The sequence below is a fragment of the Nothoprocta perdicaria genome, unplaced genomic scaffold (assembly GCF_003342845.1).
Source record: "Nothoprocta perdicaria isolate Ctin4 unplaced genomic scaffold, notPer1 scaffold_347, whole genome shotgun sequence".
NCBI lineage: Eukaryota > Metazoa > Chordata > Aves > Tinamiformes > Tinamidae > Nothoprocta > Nothoprocta perdicaria.
In genome coordinates, this window is record NW_020455585.1 from 462548 (window position 1) to 488645 (window position 26098).

A 26098-nucleotide genomic window follows, 5' to 3' on the forward strand; every position below is an offset into this window, starting at 1 on the left:
GGGGTCGTTACCTGGGACAGCCCAGACATATCCCAAGTGTGGTGGGACACTGGGACCCTCTGTAAACCTCACACATACACACTAGGCTGCTAGTTCCACTTTTAAGGAAAGGACTTTGGGTTGYGATGGGGGAAAAACAGTGCTTCAGAGGAAATGAAAAAAAATCTCACCAGGGTCTTAGTAAAGCAAAGCACCCCCAGGTCCTTTTGAGTCTACCTAGAGCTGCTTCATCTTGCCTGACTTTAAAAGTTTCCCTCTCAACTGACTTAGCCCTTTGGAAAGTCTTTTCTTAAAACAGGTGCAGGAAATAATTTCAGTAAGTGGTTCTCCTGGAGGAAGAAATGGGTCACTCTGGAGAACCTGAAGCTGGACACACAGCAAAGCACATCCATCCTCAATATGCGGATACCAGATGTTAAACAGCCACTCCACAGGCTGCTGGGTTTTCTTATCCATAAGTCTGCTCCAGGCAAATTTATTCCCTTCAAGGAAACACAGAAAGTGCCTCTTCCTGTAGATCGCTGAACACATATATAAGTTTGATTTTCCACRTCACAGTCACTTCCAAAAGGCAGAACTGAAAATACCTACGGTGGCCAACCCATCTAGAAGAATTAGTGAGATACCACTTGCTTTTTACCTCTAGCAATACTGCCAGGGTGACACCCTGGTGCCTCAGTGATGGGAGCCGAGGTGCAGTTAGCCAGGAGGAGGCTAAAATCCCGTTTAACGGGTCATGCCTTGCACCAGTTTACAGCCAGAGCCCTGCGGAGCCGTTTTGTTCCACGGGGTTACAAAGCAACGATCACACGAAGATAAAATAAAGCAAAATAAAGCAAAATAAACCGTAGTTTTCGCTCCCTAACGCGAGTTTTACGGCGCGTTCCCGCGACCGCCTCCCCTCCCCTCAGCGCGCAGCACCCCCAAAATGGCGGCGCCCGCGGCCCGTCACGTGAGCCCGGCTCAGAGACAGTTGGGGTCCTGCCGCGCGGCCGCCCTTCCGCTTGCCTGACTGATCTCCCTCCTCGAGGACAGGGCGCGGGCGTGTGGGTGGAGATACTCAGCGAGGCCGGGCAACGGCAGCCGTTGGCTTCTGCCACAATTCCCCTCTTTTTTATTTTTTCCCTCCCCCCCCCATACCGTGGGGCTCTGTCCGGGGCCTGGCATCAGGCGCGGCGCGGGGCAGCCGAGTACGGCGGCCGGGGAGGGCCACGGGCGCCGGCATGGCGGCGGCGGCGGCGATGGCGGCCGGCCGGGCCTGCGCCCAGGGCGTCCTCCGCGCGGCCTGGCGAGGTGACGGGGGCGGGGGAGGCGGGAAGAACGGCCCGGAGCGCGGGGGGGACTTGGGCGCCCTGTGGGGCAGCCCTCGCGAGCCTTCCCGTTCCGTTTCCCTCTGCAACAGCGAGGGTAATCGTATCGGTGTTAAGATAAACGGAATGAGGAGGTGTTCGCTGTAGATTCACTGCTTTTTCTTCTCTCTCTCTCTCTTTAATTTGTCCCATTCATCAGCACGCCTTTCTTCCTAAGTTTTAATCTCAGTTCAGCTTCCAAAGTTCAAATATATCGTTCCTAAGGCTTAAACTATACATAGGGGAAAGGGACAGCACTTTATTTTTTTTTAATGTATACATGAGAAACAATCCTGTATAACTGAAAGCTGCTGCTGAGGGCCATTTTSAGAAAATACAGTTAATTTTGGTACRRGTTTTACACCTCATTTGGTCCGCGGTCGGCACGCTTSTCCTAGGAGAGTACTGAGATGCTCRTTACACAGTGCTTTAGAGCAGTGAGTATTCCCGAGATATTCCCGAGCCTTAAGGCAACGTAGATGTAGTTGCTGCACAGGCCTTGCGTTTGTAAACCCAAATAGTGTTAGGTGAGTTCTCCTGGGAAGCAGCTGCCACCAGGAGGAAAATTCCCCTTTAATCCTTCTTTTTCCTACGCGCTGGTTGTAGCTTTTGGGTTCACTAGGGGACACCAGGGTAGCCCATGGCAGTTGGACAGCCAGCAAGTTTGCATCCCGTGAGCGGGTTCTGATGACAAGTTTTACACACTATTGGAAACGGTTCCAGGCTAAAACATATGTGCTAGAGAGACTGGTCGCTTTGGGATGCACTTCTCACTCTTTTCTCTCATTTTTTTTTTTTTTTTTCTTTTTTTTTCCTTTTCTCCTCAATGTGACTTCAGTCATCAAAGAGTCAACTCGAGCAATGAGCTGCTTCAGACCCCGTTTATACACTTTTATGTAGGTGGACCTGTCTCAGCATCGTTAATGCAGCACAGTTAGTTTTGATGTGCTTAAATTCTAGGCAAAGGAAGAAAAATCAAAAAATAACAGCAGTACTCCTTATGTGTCCTCTAGGGAAACGGTTTCTAAGTAGTAATCGTTGCTAGAGACTTATGGTGTTCAGGAAGGTCAGATTATATTGCTAAAAGAACACCTAGAAGCTGGGCACCATTTTTGCACTCACAGGAGGGTCTGCTTCTTTTTCTCTCCTGCCCTCCAAGCCAAAACAAGATTTGATTCCTTTGAGCTTTTGTAGTTCTCGGAAAACTTCCTTCCCTTCCTCGGCCAGGAAATAAAACAATGCAGTTCATGAATTTCTGGGCTCTTTTGTTCCTCAGGGGGATATGGCATGAAGTAGTGCCCATTCTCTAGCCAGTGTGCAGTCCGTGTCTTGGCTGTCGGCATTTGAAAACAGGCCAGAGGTGTTTTGGTGCAGAGAAACATTTTCCATGTTCAGTCAAAACATTTCTCCAACAATGAGAAAGCACCATTATCATTTACTGCAGACAGACCAGGAAAAACGGAATGCTTCAGCTGCTTTTAAGGCATTTAAGTAATCTGTGCATTTGCAGATGTGACCCTCTAAGACTTTCTGATATGCTTACTTAAATGCTTAAGTGTTCCACACTTACTCTTGGTAGATAGGGATCACCTCCATATGTCTTTTTTTAATACATTTTTTAGGTTCAGGAATTAAATGAGTAACAGATATGACTGTTTTTCCAAACTAGCCAGAGATTTTTAATAAAATTGATATSAGTGTTTGATTGATCGATTGATTTCCTCACTTGACGGGCCTTGTGACGGGCCTTTCAAACACTTATGATATAAGAAATACTAGCCATTCTGAAATAGCTGCCCTGCTGTGACATCCATACGATTAAGTTATTCCGTGCAATAATTTTTATTTGAATTCTAAAAATCAAGCAGAATGTTAACCAGAAAACCCTAGGCAAAAACAAATAGTTATTGCCAAGGAAATGTTAGGTTAATAGCACTTTATCTTCACAACTGCAGACTTGGAATTTAATCAGAACATCTCTGTTTTCTTGTAAATTAACTTTTTAAGAAGGTTGTGATTATTTCAGGCTAGAGCTTCCCATTTGTGTGCCTGGAACTACAGCCAGGCAATTTTTTCCTAAGCTCTAATTATAACCACACAATACACTTCTCAAAGACTTTTTTTTTTAAGAGTTTTTTTTCACGATGCAGTTCTCGCTGCTGAAACTAACTTCATGCAGCATTTCTTTTGCTCAAGTACAGAACTGGCCAAGAACATTTTTCTGTATTTAATTTCTGTTGAAAATAATTACAGGTTTAAGGGTATTATTAAATTGCTCCCAGTTGTTTAAAACAAAACGTGAATCGAACTTGCTGAAGTTTGATTGTTCACTGGTAAATACATTGATGTTCAGTGTGTTTGCTGTCTTTGAAGATGTTAGGTGCTAAAGAAAGCAAACTAATTTGTGCTGATTTGGGGCATGGCATGTGGTAGCAAGTGCTGCACCCTCTACGTAAATCTCCTAATGTTGGTGAGTTAAACCAACATTTACCTGAAGCGAATTTGAGGAAAGTTAYAATGAAATGAGTGCAGCCAAACAGTTGTCTTGCATTGTGAGCTGGAGGGAGTGTTGGAAAAAACCTTACCAGAACCAATTTTTAACCATTGAAGCATGACMGTTAAAATCCATACAAGGTTTTAATTGCTGTAATGTTTATAGCCAGGAAACGTGTACACTGAGGAGTTAATTTTCCTTTAGTGCAAAGTAGGACCTTTATATAGCAAGCAGGTGCTTTTTTTCTGCTCTGTTGACTTGTCCTTTGCTGGTGGCAAGACACGAATCCTGCACTCGTGACGTGCCTTGCTCTTACAGGTCTCTTTAGCACTAATTCACTTTTGAATGGCTTACGATAGGGAAGATGCTARATTTTCAATTCAAAACCTGTCACGGGTGGTAGTGTTTGGAAGAATTATAGGAAATGGAGGGTATGATGCATTAACTGAAACCTGCTCACATGTCACAGTGCTGTTTTACTGAGATATGGCATTTCAAACTGCTTGCCTTCCATAAATATTTTTATTCTTTGCCTTCAAAGTGTCTATTCCCTTGGTAGCAGTATGTGCCTAGCAGTGTGTGGGTACACTATTAAATACCAGCTCTTGGTGTTTGAGGCTTTGGGGATCGTGTTTCCCTGGTGCATCTTCCTCCTCCACCTCTTGTCCTATTCAGGGACCAAAACTGTCCTTCTCCTGGTGGCATATGGTCACCACAGCCCCTGGGCTTCCTTGGGCACGTAAGTCTGATTTCCATGCTCACAGCTGGTGTTCTCTAGCTACAAGTCTTAAAAATATAAGTTGCTTTTCTGGTAACGCTCTATTTAAAAAAGATTAAATCTTTATAGAAAATGTTAATAGGAGATTTGTCATACTTCCCAGCGAAAGCAAGATCTCGCCCAAGATTTTCAGCAGCTTGTTAYGAATTTCGATACTCTAATTTTGTAGTCCGTTTTAACATGGCATTGGATCAGAAGACTTCTTGAAATTACTTGGAGGTGTTCTGACCTTTTTTATACAACACTAATATTTATTTGGCTTCCTTTTTTTTTTCTTTTTTTTTTTTTTTTGACATTTGACTTTTTCTCCTCATCTGTGCCCCAGCTACTCTATCAAAATTCTTTTTCTGTAGCAATTGCTCATCTGATTCCATTGTCTCTTGATTCTTCTTAGTGTTGTCATTTTCTCCAGACTTTATTGTCTCCAATACCTTCATATTTACACCGTCGTTTCAGAAGAAGCTGGATTGGTATCTACTATATGCATTTTTTTTTTTTTTGTAATGAACATAGGAATAAAAAAAAAGGCAAATTTCATTGCAAACACTTTTGACAATGAACTAAACTAAATACACTTATATTTGTAAGAAACTTTAGGATGTGATTTCCTAGTACAGGACCATGAAAGGATCTAGCAGCTTGGCTGCTAGAAGTGCTCATGACCAATGCAAACAGAGCAGTGACTTTCTCCAGGCATGTCCAGTTGGCCACAGAATCTGGCACAGACCACTCGTCTTGTTCCTGATAATAAGCTTCGTCTTGACCAGCCATTTATGCAGTTTTAGCTAATATAAAAGTGTTTCTCCAATCGATAATATGAAAAAGACAAGCAGGATATAAGAGCATGCAGAGATGACAGGGGCGAAATTAATTCTTTGCATCATGGAGAGAAGAAGATGAAACTAGGAGATTTCCACGTGTTGCCCGTAGTGGTGGTGCTGGCGTGGAGCTAGAGGATTTCTTTTTAATGAAATTAAGTGACTGTGTGGGAGGTTATGGAACAAATACACAAGATGAACTTTAGTAGACCTCCAGGGTCAGACACTTTTCACATACTAATTCTAAGAGCAAGGRTGAAAAAGCTGAATTGTTCATAGTATTTTGTAGCTTCTGCTTTGAAACTTCCTTGGTAGCTGCACTGGCAGATAGTAGTGGAATACCAGTTTAAAAGAAAAGCTTCTGGAAGAGATGAGGATCAAGAAGACTATGCATGCCTTCGGTAACGGAGAGTTCTTCCTTACAAATATGTTAGAGCTCGTGTGGTTTTGTTTTTTCTCCTAAGAGATTCACAAAGAAAAGGCTTAACCAACCTGATTCATTCCACGAGATTTCAGAGTGGGCTTTTGTAGAGTCCCTCAGCACAGGCTTGTAAAAAGTTTATCAGATGTGGAGATGATGAGATCCTGATGATGAGATCCTGATGAGATGATGAGATCCTCGTATGGATAAATAATTGACTGAAAGGCAGGAAAGGGGATCCGCACTCTTTTGATGGAGTAAAGGTTTTCTGCTCATAAACCCTCAGAGAGAGGAGGTGAGCAGCAAGATAACTCATTTTGCTGCAGATTTGAAGTTATTTGAAGCCTAAGAGGGAAAGGCTGATTGTGGAGAGTTGCTGACAGACCTTAAGAAGATTGAGTGGGTCGGCAGTGAATTGGTGAATGAATTACGGTATAGATAAAGTGATGAAGAATGCCTTAATATCCAACAAGCTAAATTAAAATTGAAGAAGACTGATAGAAAGGTGAGAAGGGTCAACAGAAGCAGTGTAGTAACCACTGCGCGGGACAGGACTTCTCTCGTAATTCTCCCAGAAACTCTTTGTGTCATTAGCCTGAACCGATACATCTGTTCTTAAAATTCTCAAGCAAGGTCATTTTTTTTCTAGGAAAAAGTGTAAAGAACCAGATGTATTAAGTCTTTCTTGGCAATTATTAGTAGATGTGCTTGTCTATGTAAACAGATCACGTCCAGGCCTGCAGGAAGCATATGACGTGTAACAAGGGGGGAAAAAATAATCATGATACTTGTGGTCATGTTCCAGGTATGACAAATTCATAAATAGAATGAATAGAAATTCAAAGAAGAAGATAGGGTGCAATTTTGCTAGTTGTTTTGAAGTAATCTTCAGCTGTAGGCAGTGAAAGGATGTAACAAGAGAAATTACGAATGCAGCCACACAATGCAAATTTAAATTACTTTGCAGATAATTGATTTGGAAAAAGTTTCTCTAATTGCACATGTGATTCCAAAAAAGGGCAAGTCTATTGTAATTTTTATAAACAATTGGTCTGAGCTGAACGCATCGTTTAATCTTGCAGATTGATAACTTGTCATTAAAAGCCCGTTATGAACACAAAATAGCTCAAGAATTGTGTGCTTGTAGGTTTAGTGTTAACATTAGCTATGTACCCTACACAAAGTTCTATATTGGGGTGACTGCTAGTTCAGTTTTGAAATAAAAGGAAGCATTTGAATGGTGCCTGGTGTATTGTTTGTGGGTGTTACATGCTACGACTCTAAATGGTTTCTATTCTCTTTGAATTTAACCAGACACTGGTTAAATAAAGATTTAAGAAYGTTTTTCTTCTTATTTTGGTGTCTTTGTTTTCAGGTTGTTCTTTATTTCCTGAAATTCAATAATTTTCACACATTTTTTTCATAATGAAGTTTTATTATCTATTCTACCTTTTTGATAGGAATGAAAGAAGATAAATTTGTGTTATAAATATTATTCTAACTGTTTCCTTGAGAGAAATTTTTAGAATTTCCTGCTTCGTTACCCCAGTTAACTGAATTATTTGTTATTTGCCTAAGAGAAGGTCCTATTCTAACTTCAAAAAAACGGCCTGTTGTTTTATTGATAATAGATCTTAACAGAACAGAAGTCATACATATATTTTGCATTTAAAGGCTAATTTAAGCGATTGAATTTAAATGTCTTTCCTTTAGGAAGAAGTAGATTTTTTTTTTTTTTTTGTATTTACAATACAATTTCTAAATAACAAGCTGAGCTGTTATTTTCAAGACTCCAAGAGTGTATATAGCCTTTTTTTTTAGATTCTTGAATGCGCGTATTGTTTGGATTGATTATTATGTAGGTGGTAAAAATACTGATTTGGGATAACTCTTGTTCTCAGTTCTAAAGAAAAAACACTCTGTGCCAGGCAATAACTGAAAGTATCTTGCTTTCATTGATGTAGGTAAGCCCCAGTTGTAATATGTTTCTGTTGGCTAAAACAATAGCATATTTGTAAATCTTAAATGAAAAAAAAAAAAAAACTTTAATTATTTAGGCAAAGATGTTACACTCTTCAGTAGGTTGATTTCCTGGTGCATAGAATATTTGGTGATGTGTTTATTTATCCCTGTTGATTGCATTCGGGAGTATTATTGCATGTTTTGCTGTTAGGAGAATATTTCTCCCTTTAGAGGGTGGTTTCTCACTGTATCAGCAGTATGTTAGTAGCCTTTTGGCTTGTTTCTGTTTGTGACATTTTCTCTTGCGATGTTGTTCCCCCCTACTGTAACTTCTGTTTCAAGACAGAAGGTGTAAATCTAATTCCCTTTAGAAATTAAACTATATGAGTAAGTGTTCTTTTTTTTTTTTTTTTTGCCTGTTCAGTATATTTGAGGGGAATATTATTTTCCAAATGAAAATATTCTGTGTCATAACACCTGCATGTCTTCGTCCTCAGGGTTTACTTCTGTGCCGAGGCAAGGGAGCTGCTGTTCCTATTCTAGCCTGGCATGGGCTCTGCAGACACAGTGTTCCATCTCYGTCGCCCGGAGCGTGACAGTAGAGCAACGCAGACGAAGCAGTTTCTTCAATACGTGTAAGTCTCGAGTTGGGTTGCAATTAATATCTGAAAAAAAAAGCAAAAGAGGGATGGTAAACTTTGCTTTSGTCAGGCACAATCACGATATCTATATATAGTAATTTTTCTTTCTTCAGTTCCATATCTTGTGCCACTGACAGATTTGAATGCACAAGGTCAGCTTATTTTAATAGCAAGCGAGGCTTCATCTCACAGTGAATACATTTATTGAAATTATAAGTTGTATGTTTATTTTCCAAATGCTTTTTGAGCTAGAGGCAAGACATGCTATTCAAGCTGCGCTGTCTCAAAAATGAGCTGATTAAAAAACAATAAGGGGCTAAACAGAAAGTGTTGACAATGTCCTGCTAATTGTCTGCCCAGCTGCAGTGTTATCCTCCGTTCCTGAAAGGCGTTACATAGATGCTTAACGTAATTGAGAAATTATGACTGTTTAAATTCCTGCTCGGGACTATGAACCGAGATAGCTGAGGGGCAGATCCTGCAGCTGTTTCACAGTTCCCAACCTGTGGTAGTTTCTCATGAGGGAACGGAAGGAGCAGGAACATCTCTGGCAGAGATAACTGCAACAGTTTGAGCTCTCTGACTTTCTATAAGGCATAGAGCACAAGAGCTCTGTTAGAACAGACTTGCAGAACTGACATTTTTTTTCTTAGCTTCTTGATGYTGGGTAGAAATCAGTACATTTGTTTTCCTTTTATCTTCTAAGCTAAAGGGCTTTCAACAGTCACGCTGCCTCTCTGTTCCCTTTACTCGGTAAACTTGACCATTTCAAGCCAACTCAAGGATGATAAGATCTTCAAAGACCAGCAATAGGCCACAACATGAACCAGGGAAAAGAATCTTTCTATGCAAAAAAAGATTTTATAGGCATCTCAATAGCAGAAAAAAATCAATTGGGGCTTTCTCTTAGGCACCCAAGTAGTCACAAAATAAGAATCTAAGTTAAACACAGTTATTTTGTTTATCTTAAATTAAAAGTGTAGCACTGCAAGTCAGTGCAATGTGGTTATAATTTATAGGTTAGATGCTTTCTTTATGCTTCTGTTCATATTCATAAAGGCCAGATGAGGTCTGTTTTACCAGGAGTTTTGCCAGCTATCATTTCCCTTGTTAGATGACTGCATTCAAAACACTTGCTGCAATAACATCCTATTGTTTGACTTAATAGCMTTTTAAGCAAGCTACATTTAGACAAACTACATGGAACTACTAACTTTATTTAATAACAGCTTGCAAGAATTTAAGTGTACCTAATTTATATGTCCACCAGATACAGTAGCCATCAGATATGAAAGATATGAAAGAGTTTCGTGCTTCAAAGTGCTGTTCTGACTCAGTTTCTTYATAGAAATCAGTCTGTGGTTTTGTTTGTTCTTTAAAAAAACCCCAAAACTGTGGACAAAACAACATGATGCCATCATTTTTAAAGTGCTGCGCTACTTCATTTTGTAAGCTATTGGTAGGCCATTTTGTTAAAAGGGCAGCTTGTAAAAGTGTGTTGGACATAAACTTGGTTCTTAAGAACCATTTGCTGCTTCTCGAAGCAATCAAGCAAGCTGGATAAATAAGAGATCCCACAGGACTGTAAAGAGCGGAGTAATTGTTTTTTCTTTGTTCAATTCATCATGCGGTTCATTTGGAAATGTAAAATTATTCTATTGATTTCAAGCATGAGCCAACTCTACAGAGTCCCCATACTAATAAGGTAATGATATATGGAGTGTACAGTGCTACTCTTTCAATTATGATTACTCTCAAACTTTTACTGTTCTTTTTCCACATGGATGCATGCACTGGAAAAAAAATATGCTGCTGAGTTGAAAAAGCAGCAAAGTTTTGTTTGGTTCATATGTAGCTTTCCACCTGTGAGCATAAATTTAAGTCTCAACCCAATGTGTGTTGCCTCGACGAGGCTGAGGGTTTTGGGGGCATTTTTGGGCAGTGTTTTCTGAAGGATATTTGGGAGCACATGAATCAGAAGGGTTGATGTCAGAGAAAAGATACGTGCTGCAACGGGCCATGGACAATTGTGCTTTGGAAGTATCTGGAAAGAATGTTTAAGTGCTGAGGGTGGCAAACAGGAGCTGTGTTTGTGTGAGGGGAAAGTAATCTGGCTTAGTGCCTGGAGAGAGCACCCAGGTGAGGAACTCCCTATAGCCGATCCCTGTGGAGTATCCCTGGGGAAGAGGGGGACATTTAAATGGATGTTGAGGCCGTGGCAGAGCAATGACTCAGTTCTGTGGGTGCTGAGAGGAAGGGAAACTCAGGGATTTTATCGACCTGACCATAATTTAGGTATTAAAATTTGTGGGGCAGACTTGTTTGCAGAACATTTGAGGCCTGTGCTGGTTTTATCTTCGCTGTTGCCTGTTTGCTTTTTCATTTTACAGTGTTTTCTGCCACTGCAGTTTTCACGCTATTCTCTCGGGTACAGTTTTGTGCTCCATCCCAATGATACTAATGGTGAGACAACAAAAAGGCAACGGCTTTGCCTTGTCTGCCAGAGTCCTTTGACCAGTTTGCTCCATGGATGGCTGTCCCTCTGCTCCGACTCGTGCGTGAAATTGCACCCCTGTAAAGCTTCCTTGTGATGGTGCCCATCAGCATCACTGTCTCCTGCTCATGTTGGTCAGTCACCTTCCTCTCCACCGCATCTCTCTCCTTTTTGCATGTCGTGAGGTTGTTAGCCCCTTGCTGTTATGTTTGGGGGGGTTTTATTTTATTCTATTTTATTTTATTCTATTTTATTTTATTCTATTTTATTTTATTCTATTTTATTTTATTCTATTTTATTTTATTCTATTCTATTTTATTTTATTCTATTTTATTTTAAATTCTGTGAAGCCTTCTTTCTTCTCCAGAAAAGCTCTCAAAGGCAAAGAGGTTGTTTTTGGTAATATTTTGATGGAAGGCTGAGCGTTTCATAACTGCTTTTCTTGCTGAACTGTTTTCCCCTTTTTTTTTTTTTTAAACTGGCTAGCGTTCTTTGAACAGTTAAAAAACTTCAAAATTCAAATGAAGTAGAATATTAGCTATTATAAATCACATTATGGCACTCATGTTCCCCAGCAGTGGAGTTGTTTCAAAAGAACGGCAGCATTAAAAGATGCAGATATGACCGTTTTATATGAAGCAATTTTCAAGTGATATGTCACCCAAACGACAGTCCTTCGGAGCGAGGAGGATGACAGTACTGTTTTATCTCATTACAGAAGGTTTATTTCTCTTCCATCATACTCTTAAAGATGTTAAAGTCTTCTTGTTAGGGGGGTCATCTGTACCTTCAGCTTGACCTTTAAAATAGTTGAACTCATTTAAAGAGGAGGAATTGCAATTATTCCAGGCAGCCCGTAGTCCTTATCCGGGAGCTGGCTCCTGCACTCCAACAGAAGTGTACACAGGGGGTTGTTCTTGTCCAATGGCACGTATCAGTGAGACTGTAATGAAGTAATTCAAACTGATCTTGTTATCAAAGGCCTCACTCTGGCCCTTCTTCCCACTCACCCGCTATGAGAAGCAATTAGGTTTACAGTCTCTGAAATACTTGGGGATTTCACATGCTTACTCGGGGGTATTATGGACAGGCTTGATTTTTTCAAGCTGTATTGAATATCTTCCTATGATAAATCTTGCCTGCTTTTCCAGGGTGTCTAAACAGACCTGGCATGTGCAAATAGCATCTTATTTGTGCCTGCTTCAGTCCAAAATCTGTCTGAGGGAATAGGGCAGGTCTGAGTTCCCTGCCTCTCAGTGTATCTATATGTTTTCATGTGCATACATATAGGCTAGTAAATCCCACTCATCCAGACCTTCTGTACAGATACTAAATCTTTCTCTGACAACCTTTGACAAGCAGTGATAAAAACGACAAAAAAACCCACAGTTGTATCTGTTTCACGGCAGAAGTATGCGAGGTATGGTCACTGTTTTAACCACAGATTTGGCTTGAAATGCAGGGGTCGTCATTGTGGAGGGCAGCAGAGACACGTGGACATGTCATGAATACTGAAACGGCTTCACTTGGCCCCAGAAGGAACATCAGGCTGCTGGGGAGAGTTATATCTGCACGAAATAGCTTTGTCCCCAGTCATCCGAATTCTGCAGTGATACCCATCAAGCACAGTTTCCTCAGCATCCATTAGGTATCCAGCTGTAGGCAGGACTAACAAACTTTTATGTGCAGCTGTAATTATATCAAAGTTATGCTTTCCTGCTTGATGTATCAATTGCATTGATTACACCTGGGACCACATAAAAAGGAAGAGCTTAAGTTCTTTGTTGCTAGATTATGTTTCCTGTTAGGTTAGGGGGTGGACTACAGGGGACGGTCACTTTGCAGAGCTTTTAGACTAAGTTTGTAGCAACCAGAGGGGGAGCGTTCATTTAGGATCATTAGAGGGAGATCATTTAGGCCAGCAACGTAAAGTCACAGTCAGGAGTAACACRTGTTGTCTCTGCAGGCTTTACTTGTTGTAAGGAATCATACCCAGTATAAAACTCTGTGTTATTTACTGGAAACACCTGTTACTGAAAGTTTACTTTTAAAAATTGCATTTTATATAAAATTTTCACAGGTCTCCTCTGTGAATTTGGTTTGGAGATATATATATWTTTTTTCTGTCTGGCCTAACTTAAGGATCAGAGTTTAAAAAAGAATTCATTTAAAAAGATTATTTTGTTAACTGAGTGTGACTACTTTGGATAAACAGCTGCTAAATTACCACTAGTCACTGCCAACAACAAAATGTGAAACTTTTGTTTTTCCAGCAGTAACAATGCTATTAAGTTTCTTAAATGAAGACCAGCCTCCACCACTTTTTACAAGGGGGATGTCTGTGTATGCCTGTGTTGAAGAATAGTTGGTTTCTTGGTTTTAGACAGGAAAAGGGGAATGAATGTAAAGCGCCTGAAGATTAACAGTGCTAATTGAGGGAGTTGTTTCCTCTGGGTTTGATTTGTGACTGTGCACTGTGTCTTTGGTGAAGTCATCTCAGGCAAGCAGTCCTTGTTTTCCTTTTTGTTTAGTTCTGAGGAAATGAAGCAGACCAACTGTGCGGAGTTTGCAAACCTCATTGAAGTCACTGCTCTCCAGTTTGGTCCAGTGACRACGCCCTCTGCTTAATACTTTTCAAAATGCAAAAAGCTCAAAACAAAACATTTAAAAGACAGCCTGAAGACAGCATGCATTAGCCAAGTTAAGGCCCTGTTTTTCTTGTTAGCTGCTATTTAGAAGAAATAAAAGTTCTTGTGTTTTTGTCYGAGTTTACAGCCGTTATTTACAGCTGTTTTGGTTCTTTGTTTCAGTTAACATGCTTTTATCTATTATTGATTAAGTTTGTAGCAGGATTTATGCAACATTTGAATTACGACTGTCCTGARGAACCCTGATCTGTAGCTTTCCACTAACGTTGCCGATTGCTGGTTTTAAAAACATGTAAATCTCTCCTGCCAAGAAGTACTGTGGCAGCGTCCTGGACATTTGCAGTAATGCATTTTATTCATGTGTAGCAGTATGAATGCGTCTCTCAGGGTAGTACTTTCCAGCTGTAAAGTTTTCTTTGTAGTTTCAGAATGCAATATTTTTTCTTCTGGTTATTGAGAAGTTGCCCCAAACTTGCCTGTGAGTAGAATGGAACAATGGCTAAGATTTAGAGATATTTTTTGTTTCCTGCAAATTTCAAACATGCCTAACCTAGGTTTCTTCTGMAATCCACATAATGAGACCTGTTGGTTTTGTTTTAATGGGATTATTAAACTTATATAAATAAGCAAGTTCTTAGCGCTTCAGCAGCGTAGAGAGGATTTTTAAAGTTAGTACATACAGGAACAAAAAAAAAACCAAAACAATAAAAACCAAAACAATAAAAAGAATAAAACAAATCGAAGGTAGGAAGCTTGTGGTGGAAACCGCACAAGCTGGAAGAAGTGCTATCCATGAAAAAAGAACCCATCAGAGGAGCAGAAGGATGTTGCCCTTATAGGGGGATTTTTGATGACCACTGTGTAAACCAACTCAATGTGCAAGGCTTTGGTCTGTGTTCCCTAATTTCCCTTGATACCTGCTTTTTCATAAATAGCTATGTTTATGCTTTTGTAGCAGTGTTAAGTAGCAGAAAAAYTGCTTTATTATGGAGGCGATTTACCATGGAAGCTGTTACAGAGAGTCCAAATTGCTAAAGCAAATACCGAGAGGTGCCTTTGTAGGGACGTTTTCTAGATTGGCCCAATTTAAACACCGGTTCCTAAAAAATGTCAAGGTGTTTATTTGCTATGTGACATATCTGTGCTATTTGCCATAATGGGCATGTACGTAACACTGTCAGAATGATTAATTTTCTGAGGTCATCAGCACTGTACAAGTGTATTAAATGCAACTGCGGAGCCTTCAGGCTTACAGGGATCCGGAGGCTTGTGATAGGGAATTCATTTAATGATGTAGGTCATCAGGTAACCCTGTCTTTTCTGGTTATCTTTTCTATTATTGTAAGATCAAACTCTTTTTAATTGGACYGTTCCACCTGTGCCTGAACCTCTGCCTGAAGGTGATGAGACTGTGGAAAAATTTTGTTGCATCGGGTCAATGCCCAGCATTAAAATTCCCTGTTCAATAGGGTATCAGTTTACTGGCAGTTAAATTGTCACTGAGACCCTGTGTAATTTAAAAATGGGTGGATTGCTGTGTTCTCATTAATACCAGTATTAGATACCAGCAATATAATCAAAGTGGTAGAAGGATTAACTTAATTATCCAAATTTCTCAAATCGCACCAAATCCTGCTTTAGGAGGATTACTTGCTCCTTACTGTTCATGAGCACCGACAAGATGACCGCTCCAGAGGCTTCCTTTCTTCGGAAGAAATGCTTAAATGCCATTTTCAGTAGTTTTAAAAACCTATCGGGGATACAGAGAGACATTTTGTTGTCTAGCATGTAGTTGCATTGCTCTCAGCAGAGGGATACCTCCTTAAAATGCCAGACAGAGCTAGGGACTTTGGAAAAACAGAACCGTGGCGAAGGACGGATGAGCGGGAGGGAGTTTATCTGTAACATCCTCTACAATGATGACATCTTCCTCTACGATGTGAATCCTCTTGGCACCTTAAGAGGCATTGATTGGTGACAATCTTTTCTCCATCCTCACCCTGCTTTAGCTGTACCTGGAGGCCGGCCTGGCATTGATGTTTCATACAGTCACGAGTTGATCCGTTGATCCCCAGAGCTGTGAGGCCGAGGTCGTAGGAAGGGTGGCTCCCCGCTCTCTCCACCACCAAGAGCTTGGAGTCCGTCCTGCTGCTTCAAGAAAGTCACTCAAAACCAACAGCTATTCAATACAACAACCTACAAGATTGTACTGCAGGAGTGTCCAAGAGATTTCTTGGAGTAAGTTAAAAATGAAGTGAACTTGGAGAGCTGGAGAATGACCTTGGCTGGTCAACCCRAATGTCCATCTAACCCAGCATCGTGCCTCCAGCAGCAGCAGATGCTTTGGGAAGAATAGGATGAGCGTGTAGGAACACTTGTTCGGAGAGTCCTCCCAGCCTTCAGTGACTCGTGACATGGCAGTTTGTGCATCTATAGCTCTAGGTGGCTTTTTCTTCCGTGAATTTGTTCAGCTGCTTTTGAACCCACGTAAGCTTTCTGCCATGAGTGCCTTCTCTTTCCCCGAGATGGAGAAGCCACATATTCATTCGAGAAGACAAGGTCAAGGAAATGCCCTCTGCACTGGAGTATAAAACGCCGAGGTCTGTGATGCTCGTTGGTCCTTGAAGGAATATTTGATTCTGAAGCTGCTCACCTGCCCCTGGGAAAATTATCTGCTTTTGGTCCTTGAGCAGCTGGGTCTAGATGGTGTCATTTATCTAAAGCTGTGAATTGCTTTAGGATAAATAAGCAGCATGTACTCCTTAAAAATGCTGTTTTATATTTCATGTCCTGTGTGGAATATTTTTTTTTTCCCAAATCCTGTTTTTATTTTGGAGGGTAGTGGTTAAAATACCGCACCTTCCTAGAATTCATCTGCTAATAAAAATAAATATTTGGAGCCAAATCCTGGAAGGAAATGTTAGCAATTGGAAAGCCCTTATGAAGTTTCTTAAGCTAATAGATGTAATGATACATAGATGTTATGGCATTTATGGGCAAAAGTGCATTGGAATAAGCACATTTATTATGACATGTTCATAAATCTTTTTATTTTGTCAGTAATATTAATGTCTCCAGTTCTCCGCTGCTGTTTTGCTGCAAGACAACTGTCATCAGAAAACCTTAAGCAAAAATTGCTTATGTAAGAGGAAAATGTCAGTGTCTAAAGTTGTTTTACAAAATTAATCCTTTCTTTCCCGTTTACTTACATCTACAAGTAGTGCTGCCATCGGTTTTTCAAATTCCTGTTTTTTTCTTTTATTTTTAAGGTTGTTTAGGCAAGCCAGGAATTCTCATCRTGCAGGAAGCAAGGAAATCTCCCTATTTATCAGAATCTTGTGTTCTGTTTTCCGACGTGATTTACAGCAAGACTTTTCAGTTGTACTTGAGAGTTATTGAGATATAATCCAATACTCCTCTTCCAGTGGAGCAAGCGCTAAGGCTGGTTCCTGAGAGCGGGGAATAGTATGGAAGTCCACCAAAAAACATGTCCTTTTCAGAGCGTTATGACCACCTTTTATGTAGAAGATAAAGTGGAGTGGCGTCACACAAACCTATTATTAGCAGTTGTTGATGATCAGCTTACATAAAGCGTGTGCTTTCAACCAAATTGAAATGTGAATTTTTTTTCTGGGCCACAGCAATGAAGTCTTGCACATCACAGTGCTTCTCTTTTTCAGATAGTAGCTATGCTATTTGGTAATTGTCTGGAAACGTGGTGGCCTCTTCCAACTGAGGCTGTTCTAGCTGTGGGAGAATGAAGCCAGCTCCTAATTTTACTGAGCTGACGCAAAGGCAAAATCCAGGTAAAGCCACGGATCATTAAGAGGCTGCTTTCTTTTTGTTGCCTCTTCACTTCAGAGCATCCCCACTAATGTGAAAAGCAGTATGGTGTTGCTCATTTCTTTATGGAGTTATATCTTTCATTAACCAGGCTTTGCTTCTGCTTCTGYGACGCTCTCCAGTCATCTTGATCCTTGGCTGCCAAGTCAGATTGACCTTTCTTACGGTCAGATCTTGGGGTTTTTTTCCSTGTTGCAGTCCTGTCTGTCCATCTTCAGCAATATCCCCACCGTTTTAATTGTCTTGACTGCAGCCTATTTCCTTTTCTGTCACTTTGTTTTAAAATCAGCTTGATATCTCCCATCTTACAGAGAACTCAGCCTGGCAGCCTGCAGGCTTCTCATGTGTTTCATGAAATTCAATGGCTTTCCAAACGCATGAAGATATTATTATAGACTGATTAGCTGAACTGCACTTTGGTACCAAATGTGACATTTTTCTCTGGTTCTAATTTTGTCAGATTTTGTGCAGCGCTCGAGGCTAATCCCGGTCTCAGCCTGCCCTCATCTTTGCCGGCATTGACTTGTCTCCTTCGGTACAAAGCAATCTCCTTCCTCTGTGACTCTTACTACTTTTCTGGTTTTGACATTAAGTGATTTTTATCATAAGGATATTTAGAAAATGTTTCTTTTTTTTTTTTTTTCCTGTTTTTTTGACTGTGTTACCAGCTCAAGTGCTTCCTGTTCTGGTCCCTCAGCTGCAGCTCTGTAGCCTCATTGGTAGTTAATAGAACTGCTGGTGAGGCCGCACAAGCTGAAGTAGATGGAATGGTTTGAAAATAACCCTGCAGAGAAACACATATACGGACTGCACCTTTATTGCAATGCATTTCCAGGCCAGCAGCATTATCATAAGCACACTGAATCTGCCGGTTACACAATGTTTTCTGAAGAAACTAAGAAGATTAAGTCTGGGTGATCAGTTGCTAGCTTTGCAACTCATGCATCAGCCTCATAGTCCCCTTTAAAAACATAACTGGATATATCACCTGCCTACCAGTATTTTTTCTAATTAAACTTTAAGGTAATATTAACGTAGGGTAATGGAACTTGTATTTATTGTGTGCTACCCATTCAGCTTATGTCAGAAGGTAACCTGCCTGTTCAGCACCCACGTTTTCCTGCTTGGTGAGTTCACGTTGCTTTGCTGGTGGTTTAGTCCTGCCCAGTAATCACATTGAGCCACGTCCTGGCAAGATCTGAGGTGCCTCYTCTTACATTTCCCCCCCCTGATACCTGAGGACGTTGAGTGACCTGTGCCCACACTCCAGGCAGCAGTGAAGTTTTCCCTCCTCTTTCCCCTGGTACTTTTGGCATTTAGCACACACTGGTATCTATTGATTTTTGTTGTCAAATGGATTTCTGTCTTTATCACTGGCTGCTGAGGGGCTGGCTTTCAGCCATTTGGTGAAGTTGCTGTGGTTTTTAGCATCAACATCTCAACATCAACGTTTGCTCGAGTGTCSGGACAAAGAAAGTGGATTTCCAGAAAGTTATTTCCTCTGGGCAAGGCATAAAGCCTGCCCAGATGCAGATACCATTCTTGCATCGCAGCATGTAAGAAACGTGATAAACGTCGCTGTTATCTGCAATCCACAGGCGTTTCCACTTGTTAAGCCTGACGTGATATCTGTCTTGCTCGTTTTGGCTTGTTGCACTATTCCTAGACTTTTTAGGCCATTCTGCTCTTGCCCGTCTTGTGGGAACACAATTTTGTAGCTTCCTAGACTTGATATGGCCAAAATAAACCCAAGCAGGTAGCGCTAGCTCTAGAAACTCTGTCCAGTCTTCACCTTGTTGTCACCACAGCAGAGCTTCCCCAGCACCAGCACAGCTGCTGCTCCGCAGGACTGCATCTCCCACGTGGATTTATCTGCCAAGTGTGCTGGAATTGTTTGCTGAGGAGCTGTAGGCGTTGGAGTCTAGTTATTTTTCTTCCCCTGGTTAAAAGTGTTTACAGATGGCTAAATTGGATAAAACAGAATCAGTCTGCAGTCTGAGACAAAGATTGAAGTTGTCATAAGAATGTTGCCTCTGGACAAAGCACATGATAACATCGATCTGCAAATAAAACAGTAATTGTGCATGTTGATTCCTTGGTGGTAGCCTTCTCATCTGCTCTACCAGGCTGCAGTAGTGTCTCTGCAACGTCTTCCTCCTGTCCACAGATCATTTCTGGTTAGTTTTTGTTGTGAGGAAGTAATGAGAGTTCTGCTGAACAAGTCAACCATGAGCCAGCAAGGTACCTTGAGGCCGAGAAGGCCTGGGGTGCATGAGGAAGATGTTGCCAGCAGGTTGAGGGAGGTGACCGTCCCCCTCTGCTCAGCTCTGGTGAAGCCACATCTGGAGCCTATGTCCCCTTATRGGCTCCTCAGTACAGGAGGGACATGGAGCTGTGTTTTAGGTGACCCTGCTTGTGCAGGGAGATTGGAGTAGGTGATTTCCAAGAGGTCCCTTCCAACCTCAGCCCTTCTGTAATTCAGCGAAGCTTCCTGTTTCTATAAGCTAGGTAAATAGTAGGATGGATTGAACTGTTTGCCTTTAAATGGATTTTGAATGGGCTTTCATAAAACATGCACCCAGCTGGGTGCTTATCTTATTGCAGTCATCACTGCCAGCAGAGCCATACCTGCAACAGGTCTATGTTGTGTAGTAGGAAATTACTCTTTTTAGCAAAGTACAGCTTAGTACCAAATCGCAGCAAAGATAAAGCAAGGCTTTTTTGTTGTTTATTTTTGGTTTGGCTTCATTTTCCAGTGTAAGCAGTACTTGTACATTACTTATGAAAGCTCTCTCGTTTCAGTGACAGCTGATGAGTTGTGGAAAGGAGCTTTGGCAGAGACTGGTGCGGGAGTAAAGAAAGGGAGAGGAAAGAGAAGGAAGAAGAAGATAAGGAAGAATCTCAACAGAGGCCAGGAGATTGGTGAAGGTAGATCCACGAATAAGAAATATCCTGACTATATAATTTGTGTTTCTTAGTTTTATAAACTTACAAATTTCTATTTATTTCCATAATGTCAGAGCAGCTTTAGAGCTATTTGTCTTATTAAAAAAGAAAATCCTAATGTGGTTGTTTGTGTTTTTAAATATAAATTCTCTATCACAGAATGTAGTTTAAATGCATGAGCATACTACCCCATTTTACTGGATTTTCACTGTGTGCAGAGTTTCATTCCTACTTTGGAAGAAGAAGTATTTTCTTTCTTTGTTTTCTGTCTTCAAGGACGTTCTGGTTTGCTCTGGCCTGGTCTTAATGCTCCTGTGATACAAAGTGGAAGAGTCCAAGCAATTACCCAGCGRAAGAAAGAAGAACGAGAGAGAATTCAGTCTGAAATTGTTCAACAGAGAGATACATGGGAGAAGAAGAGAAAAATAAAAGTTAAGAGAGAGGGTGGTTGGAGTGGACATTGTTGGGGAGGTGTCCTCCTGGACCCCCCTGACCCGGGTCCCAATGGAGGTAAGCAGGCTGAATATTGTTCCAGTTTTRTTTGATCTTACTGATTTAAGGGCCTGGGAGAAAATAGGATCCAGACACTTCCTGCAGGGTCTAGACTTTTCCTGCAATTAAAAGATCTGTACTTACTCCCATACATAAACCAAGGCAGCTAAATCCAAGGACAAGCTGTGTTAACATGGATGAAATGTTGGTAATTACTGCTTAGTTCGATGTAGCTGTTATAGCCATTTTTTGTTGTTGTTCATTTAATGGTGTACAAGTTAAACATATATGTACTTGGAATGTAGCTAAGAGGTGTTCCTTATTTATATGCTATCTACTTTAATCTCTTAGTGAAATTTAGTAAAACTACAGACTAGGAATGTCCTCTATATAGACTCAGAAGGGAAACTTTTTGTTAGGAGTGTTCTTGAGATCTCTAGAAAATCTATGGTAGCTTTATTTAACATGAGAAAAAGGAGTGCCTTACAGCCGATTAAATACAGAAGGAGTTGCTGCTCATACTCAGCTGGAGCAGTTAACAATGTTTGTATTTTTAATGTCATCCTTAGGCTTTTGTTTTTAAAGGAAGTGATATAAGGTGAGGTAAGATAAAGGARGTGATAAAGTGAGAGAAAGTGAGATAATTCACTCTACATATTTTCTAGCACTGTTGTGTCAGGTTTGTTGAAGACTCCTGCACTCTTTTAGGAGTTAGGCTTGGTTGATTATTTTCAGAGTTCATTGTGTCTAGCAGCATGTTCTCCCAGTAAGAGTTTGGATCGTGCTGCCACAGGACAAACCTTAAATGGGGAATTGCATGTGTGGAATCAGAATGATACYGGTTTCTCATCTTTTTTCAGTAACACTTGGTCCTCAATCTGCCTGGTGCTTTGTTTATGAGTTTCTGCCTGTGAATATTTTCTGGTAATACGCTGTTGCAGCTGGATTCAAAATTCCACGTGTGTCTCATGCCGGGTTGTAAGGAAGAGAGAACATTATCTTTTTAGTGCGATTTAATGCTGTTGTTCACACAGACTGAAGTTTATAGGCATTTTTTGCAGCTTTTGCTTTTGTAAATTCATGTCACTTCACTGTCTACTTCTCCCCTCTTTCCCCTCTCCCAGGTTTTCCGTTCTTATAGCTTTATGGCTTATAAGTTTTGTGGCTTATGTCACAGTAACATCTGAGTTATGTTGTTTCCCTGTGACTTATCTTGTGGATTTATAGGGAGCCTGATCTCTTTGGGGATGTTATTTTGTCTTGAATTTTAAGAACATGCCRCTGTATTTTAATAGCAGCATAATACTGAAGTTATATAAATGAAAGGTTAGCTCTAGCTGCTCCCTTGCATTTCATTTGATTACCTTGAAAGCAAGTAGTTCATGAAAGCACTGACAGGAGGAGGGACTTAGCAGCCTGTCATTGAGTGAGCCGTGTCCTACAAGTAGAAAAATAGGTGGTTTGAGATGTTAATAAACTGTAGGGACAGAGAGGTCGCCCATAGAGATTGTGAAGTTTCCCTCCCTGGAGATACTGGAAAGGCACCGGGACTCAATCCTGGGGAACATGCTTTAGGTGACCTTACTTGATCTCCAGAGGTCCTTTCTAACCTCAACCATTCTGTGATTCTGTTTCATATTTCCAGTAAAGTTGGTGGTGGAATACAGAGGAAGTCCAGATTTCATAGTTTGAGATCTTTCACTAAAAGAGAAAAGTAAAAGACTGTGCTGGTAATTAAATTGGAGTACATTTTCAAATAGTTTATTCCATTAAAAGAAGGGACAGCTCTTTCAAACAACGTTTAGGCCTGTATGAGTTTCGCTCGCTAGGAGTTTCCTTGATTTTGGTATGGCTGATGCTGTTGATGTTGGGGTTGGTTTTCCATGTAAAGTTGAAATGCTGTCATTTTTGAGGTCAGCTGGAAAAGCCAGAGGACAGAAGGGCTTCATCAGTCCTGTGTATCCTGATATGCTGCATTTCACTCCACTGCCACTGATTTAAATTCAGTGTTATTTTTTGATGCTTTATTTATTGGTATTTATTCTTTCCATGAGAGCAATAAGAGGTGACTTCTTGTGTTACACGTTAAAAGGGCATATGTGGAAAAAGTTTGCTTTAAAATACAGATGAATTTAAAGCGTGTGCTCTCAGCGAACAAAGATATTTGCAGTTTATATTGAAGTGTTTGTGGAGTCTTCTGAAACGTCTTCTTCCTTTGGAGTCAGTGCTAATGACAGAGCAGAAATGCAATATCTTTTGGTGCCGTGGAAAGGAGGCGTCCGCTCCTTACGGTCGAATAAGGTGCCCAAGTGCAGCTCTCACCGCTGCTGCCACTGAAACACAGATGTGATGCTCAAGCAATCTTTATTTTGCAAGGCAGAAGCGTAAGCTGTCAATGGGTGAGAAAAAAAATACTGCTAGAATTGTGTTGATTGATTAGCAAGACATTTTTTCGAGCAGCTTTTGAAATGGAAACAGAAGAAAGAGTCGCAGTCTGAGATTCCTGGCTATTTGAAGCAGCCGTGGTTTGGGGTGTTTTTTCTTTTTCTGGATTTTCACAGAAATATTTCCAAAAAATACCTGCAATTTACTTGAATCCCTATTGATTATCTAATACAGGCTACAAAATATTCTAAGTAATATGAGATTTTGTCACCAGGAGGGAGCAATTGCTACGACSTATGTCCAAGGCAGCCACTGAAAACCCAAAATGTTTTCTTATCATAGCATGCTGTGGAAAACTGTTTTTCATAGCATTTCTGTTGCTGCAGAGAATTGGGAATATCATTTATGATTTAACAAAAGTATATCAGTATAAATGCTGAATTTTGCAGAATTCTCCATAAGAAAATTTGGAGAGAGATCTGTCTCATGGCCAGAATATTGGTCAGGTCCTCAGGACAGCTGGGATCGTTTATCAGCTCTTCTGTAGTTCTCTGTGCAATGATCAAGCAAACGGGTTAAATCTTTATATTTTCTTTACCATTTAGAAAATTAAAGCTTTTTTCTCTTTTTTCCTTCTTCACACACACTACTCTGGTTATTTAAGTTGGACATTCTTTGAAAACTATTTCCCTCTTTCTTCTCTGTGTATGGAATACCTTAAAAGATTATATATTGATTGGGGTTGAAGGTTAGAATACCTAGTAGCACCGTGAGCGTGTCTAACAGTTGTCACCTCTTAATTATAATGAGCAGTATTGTAATCATAACAAGTGCTATATTAGACTTYCTGGGAAGCTGGGAAGTTCATCATTTGAGCTGGAATTTTTAAAGCTTTTTTTTTTCCACAAATGTTGGTTTTTACGAAAGAAATGAGAAAAATGTTTTATTAATAAAGGCAGCATGTTGTTTTCTCAGTGATATTCTAAAGGAGAATGTACGGAGTGAAATTACAAAGTATATTTGAAATCCTTAAAAAGAAAGCAACTCCCAATACATATATTGAAATTCTTAGCTTTTCTTTTTAATATTGAGGTTAAWTTATGAGTTAACCATTATATAAAATTAGGACCTTTTAAAATTATACCACCTGTAGGGAGCTGTGCTGATAGATAATTAATGCACAGATAGATAATTAACACACATTAATACCTTCTTTTTCTCCCAACAGAGACATATGAAGACTTTGAAACAAGAGTCATTGAAGTAAGTGTTACAAAGTGCTCAAGACCTTCAACCTAACTATCGCTATTTTATATTGGTCTTAGACCTTATTAACCGGTCCTTGATAAGCCTTGATAAGTCTTATAGCATCAGGAATTAGTCCAGTATTCTATTGCATTTGTGGTGTTGAGCAACACAAGAAGATAATCCATTGGTAAAAGTCAAGGTGAGTGTTTTGCTGGAAAACAGAAAGTAGAATTTTGGTGTGATACAAAACATGTTTGTATTGCAGGTATGTTGACCCTTATTATTTCTCAAAAGTGCTGGAGAATGCAACTCATACCAAAGCAGACTATTAACAGTACYGGTCATTAACAGATATTTTGCCTGCCATTTATTTTTATTCACTTGCTTTGGAAGCAATGGCATTCGTGTAAGGATCATTGATGGGGGATGACTTCAGTTATAAATTGATTTCTTTGACTGTACAATTGATTTGTTCAAAGCTGGAGGATGTGCAGCATCCGGAAGGTGGCAGCTCTGGAAATGTGAACRATTTTTGCCCTCTTTCCCTGTTTATTCCATACCATTCCCCACTGACTGGTGGYGGTTGCCAGCTCATTTCCAGCTCTATCCAAGTCCATGAGTTTGTGATTTATGTTTTTTAAAGAGCTGAACTCCCACAATTTGGTTCTAATTCTTTTAAAAATGCATGGTGTGTTAAAAGGACTTGGTTTTTGCCAAAATAAGTTCAGACATTTGAAAAGAAAACCTTCTAAAGTGTAGCAAACGGACTGCTTCCAACTCAGGCCATCAGAAAGCATTAATACAAAGTTTTGGCTGAGCTTTCCCCGTTCAGAGGTATTGCTATTAATGGTGAAGAAGACACAGGGAGAAAGTCAGTGTTACTTGCAGCTTGCAAAAACTTGCTTGCAGTTTTTGGTAGGCTGAGATCTGAAAGCCTTGCTCAGGGCTTCACATGCTGAAGGCCAGCTCAGCAGCCTGCAGAGGCGGCCTGCTCCCCAGAGCAGGACACCGTGCTGCGTGTCTTCACGTGGGCCACTGGCTGGAGGAAGACTTTCTGGCAGAGCCTTCCTCAGGGTAGGTTGTCAGAACATGCTGCAGTTCTGGAAATCACTCAAATAAGACCTCGCTTTAAGGTGGCACTTTGGGCACCCTGTGTGGAAGAATGTAAGCATCCCATATCTGCAGCTGAATGAATTCCTGGGGATATTTTGTGGAAACTTGAGTTGCGCTTTGGTAAATTAATTGCAGTCCTTTTACAAAAACATTTGGTGGCACAAATCAGCCCAGTGGTTTTGCATTTAAAGTAATTGTGTAAACTTGTCACTTTTAACGTTTTTGTGCTGTTTACTTACCAACAGATGAAGCTGCTTATTAGGTTTGCACTCTGCTCAGGGTTCTTATCCAAACATTCATTTGCTATTAATATTTAACTACTACATTAGTGAAGAAAAATAGATGTTTAGTTGCAGCTTTAAAAAGAGCTTCCTTTCATTTCACATCATGATCTGAGAACCTGGGTATAAACCTGAATCAATGCATATTCTCTGATAAATACATAGTGGGTCTCTTTGTACGTATG

The 26098-nt window shown here is 40.5% G+C and overlaps 1 protein-coding gene across 1 annotated transcript in view; it reads left to right on the forward strand.

The window, feature by feature from the left end:
• The first annotated feature begins 1223 nt into the window (after nt 1-1223).
• The window catches only part of MRPS5 (mitochondrial ribosomal protein S5), a 51196-nt gene continuing 26321 nt past the window's right edge, over nt 1224-26098 (forward strand). Inside the window, exons 1-5 of the mRNA XM_026044026.1 lie at nt 1224-1293; nt 8320-8457; nt 20251-20376; nt 20671-20904; nt 24500-24534. Of these exons, the coding sequence (XP_025899811.1) occupies nt 1224-1293; nt 8320-8457; nt 20251-20376; nt 20671-20904; nt 24500-24534 (603 nt within the window). The remainder of the gene's footprint in view (nt 1294-8319; nt 8458-20250; nt 20377-20670; nt 20905-24499; nt 24535-26098) is intronic.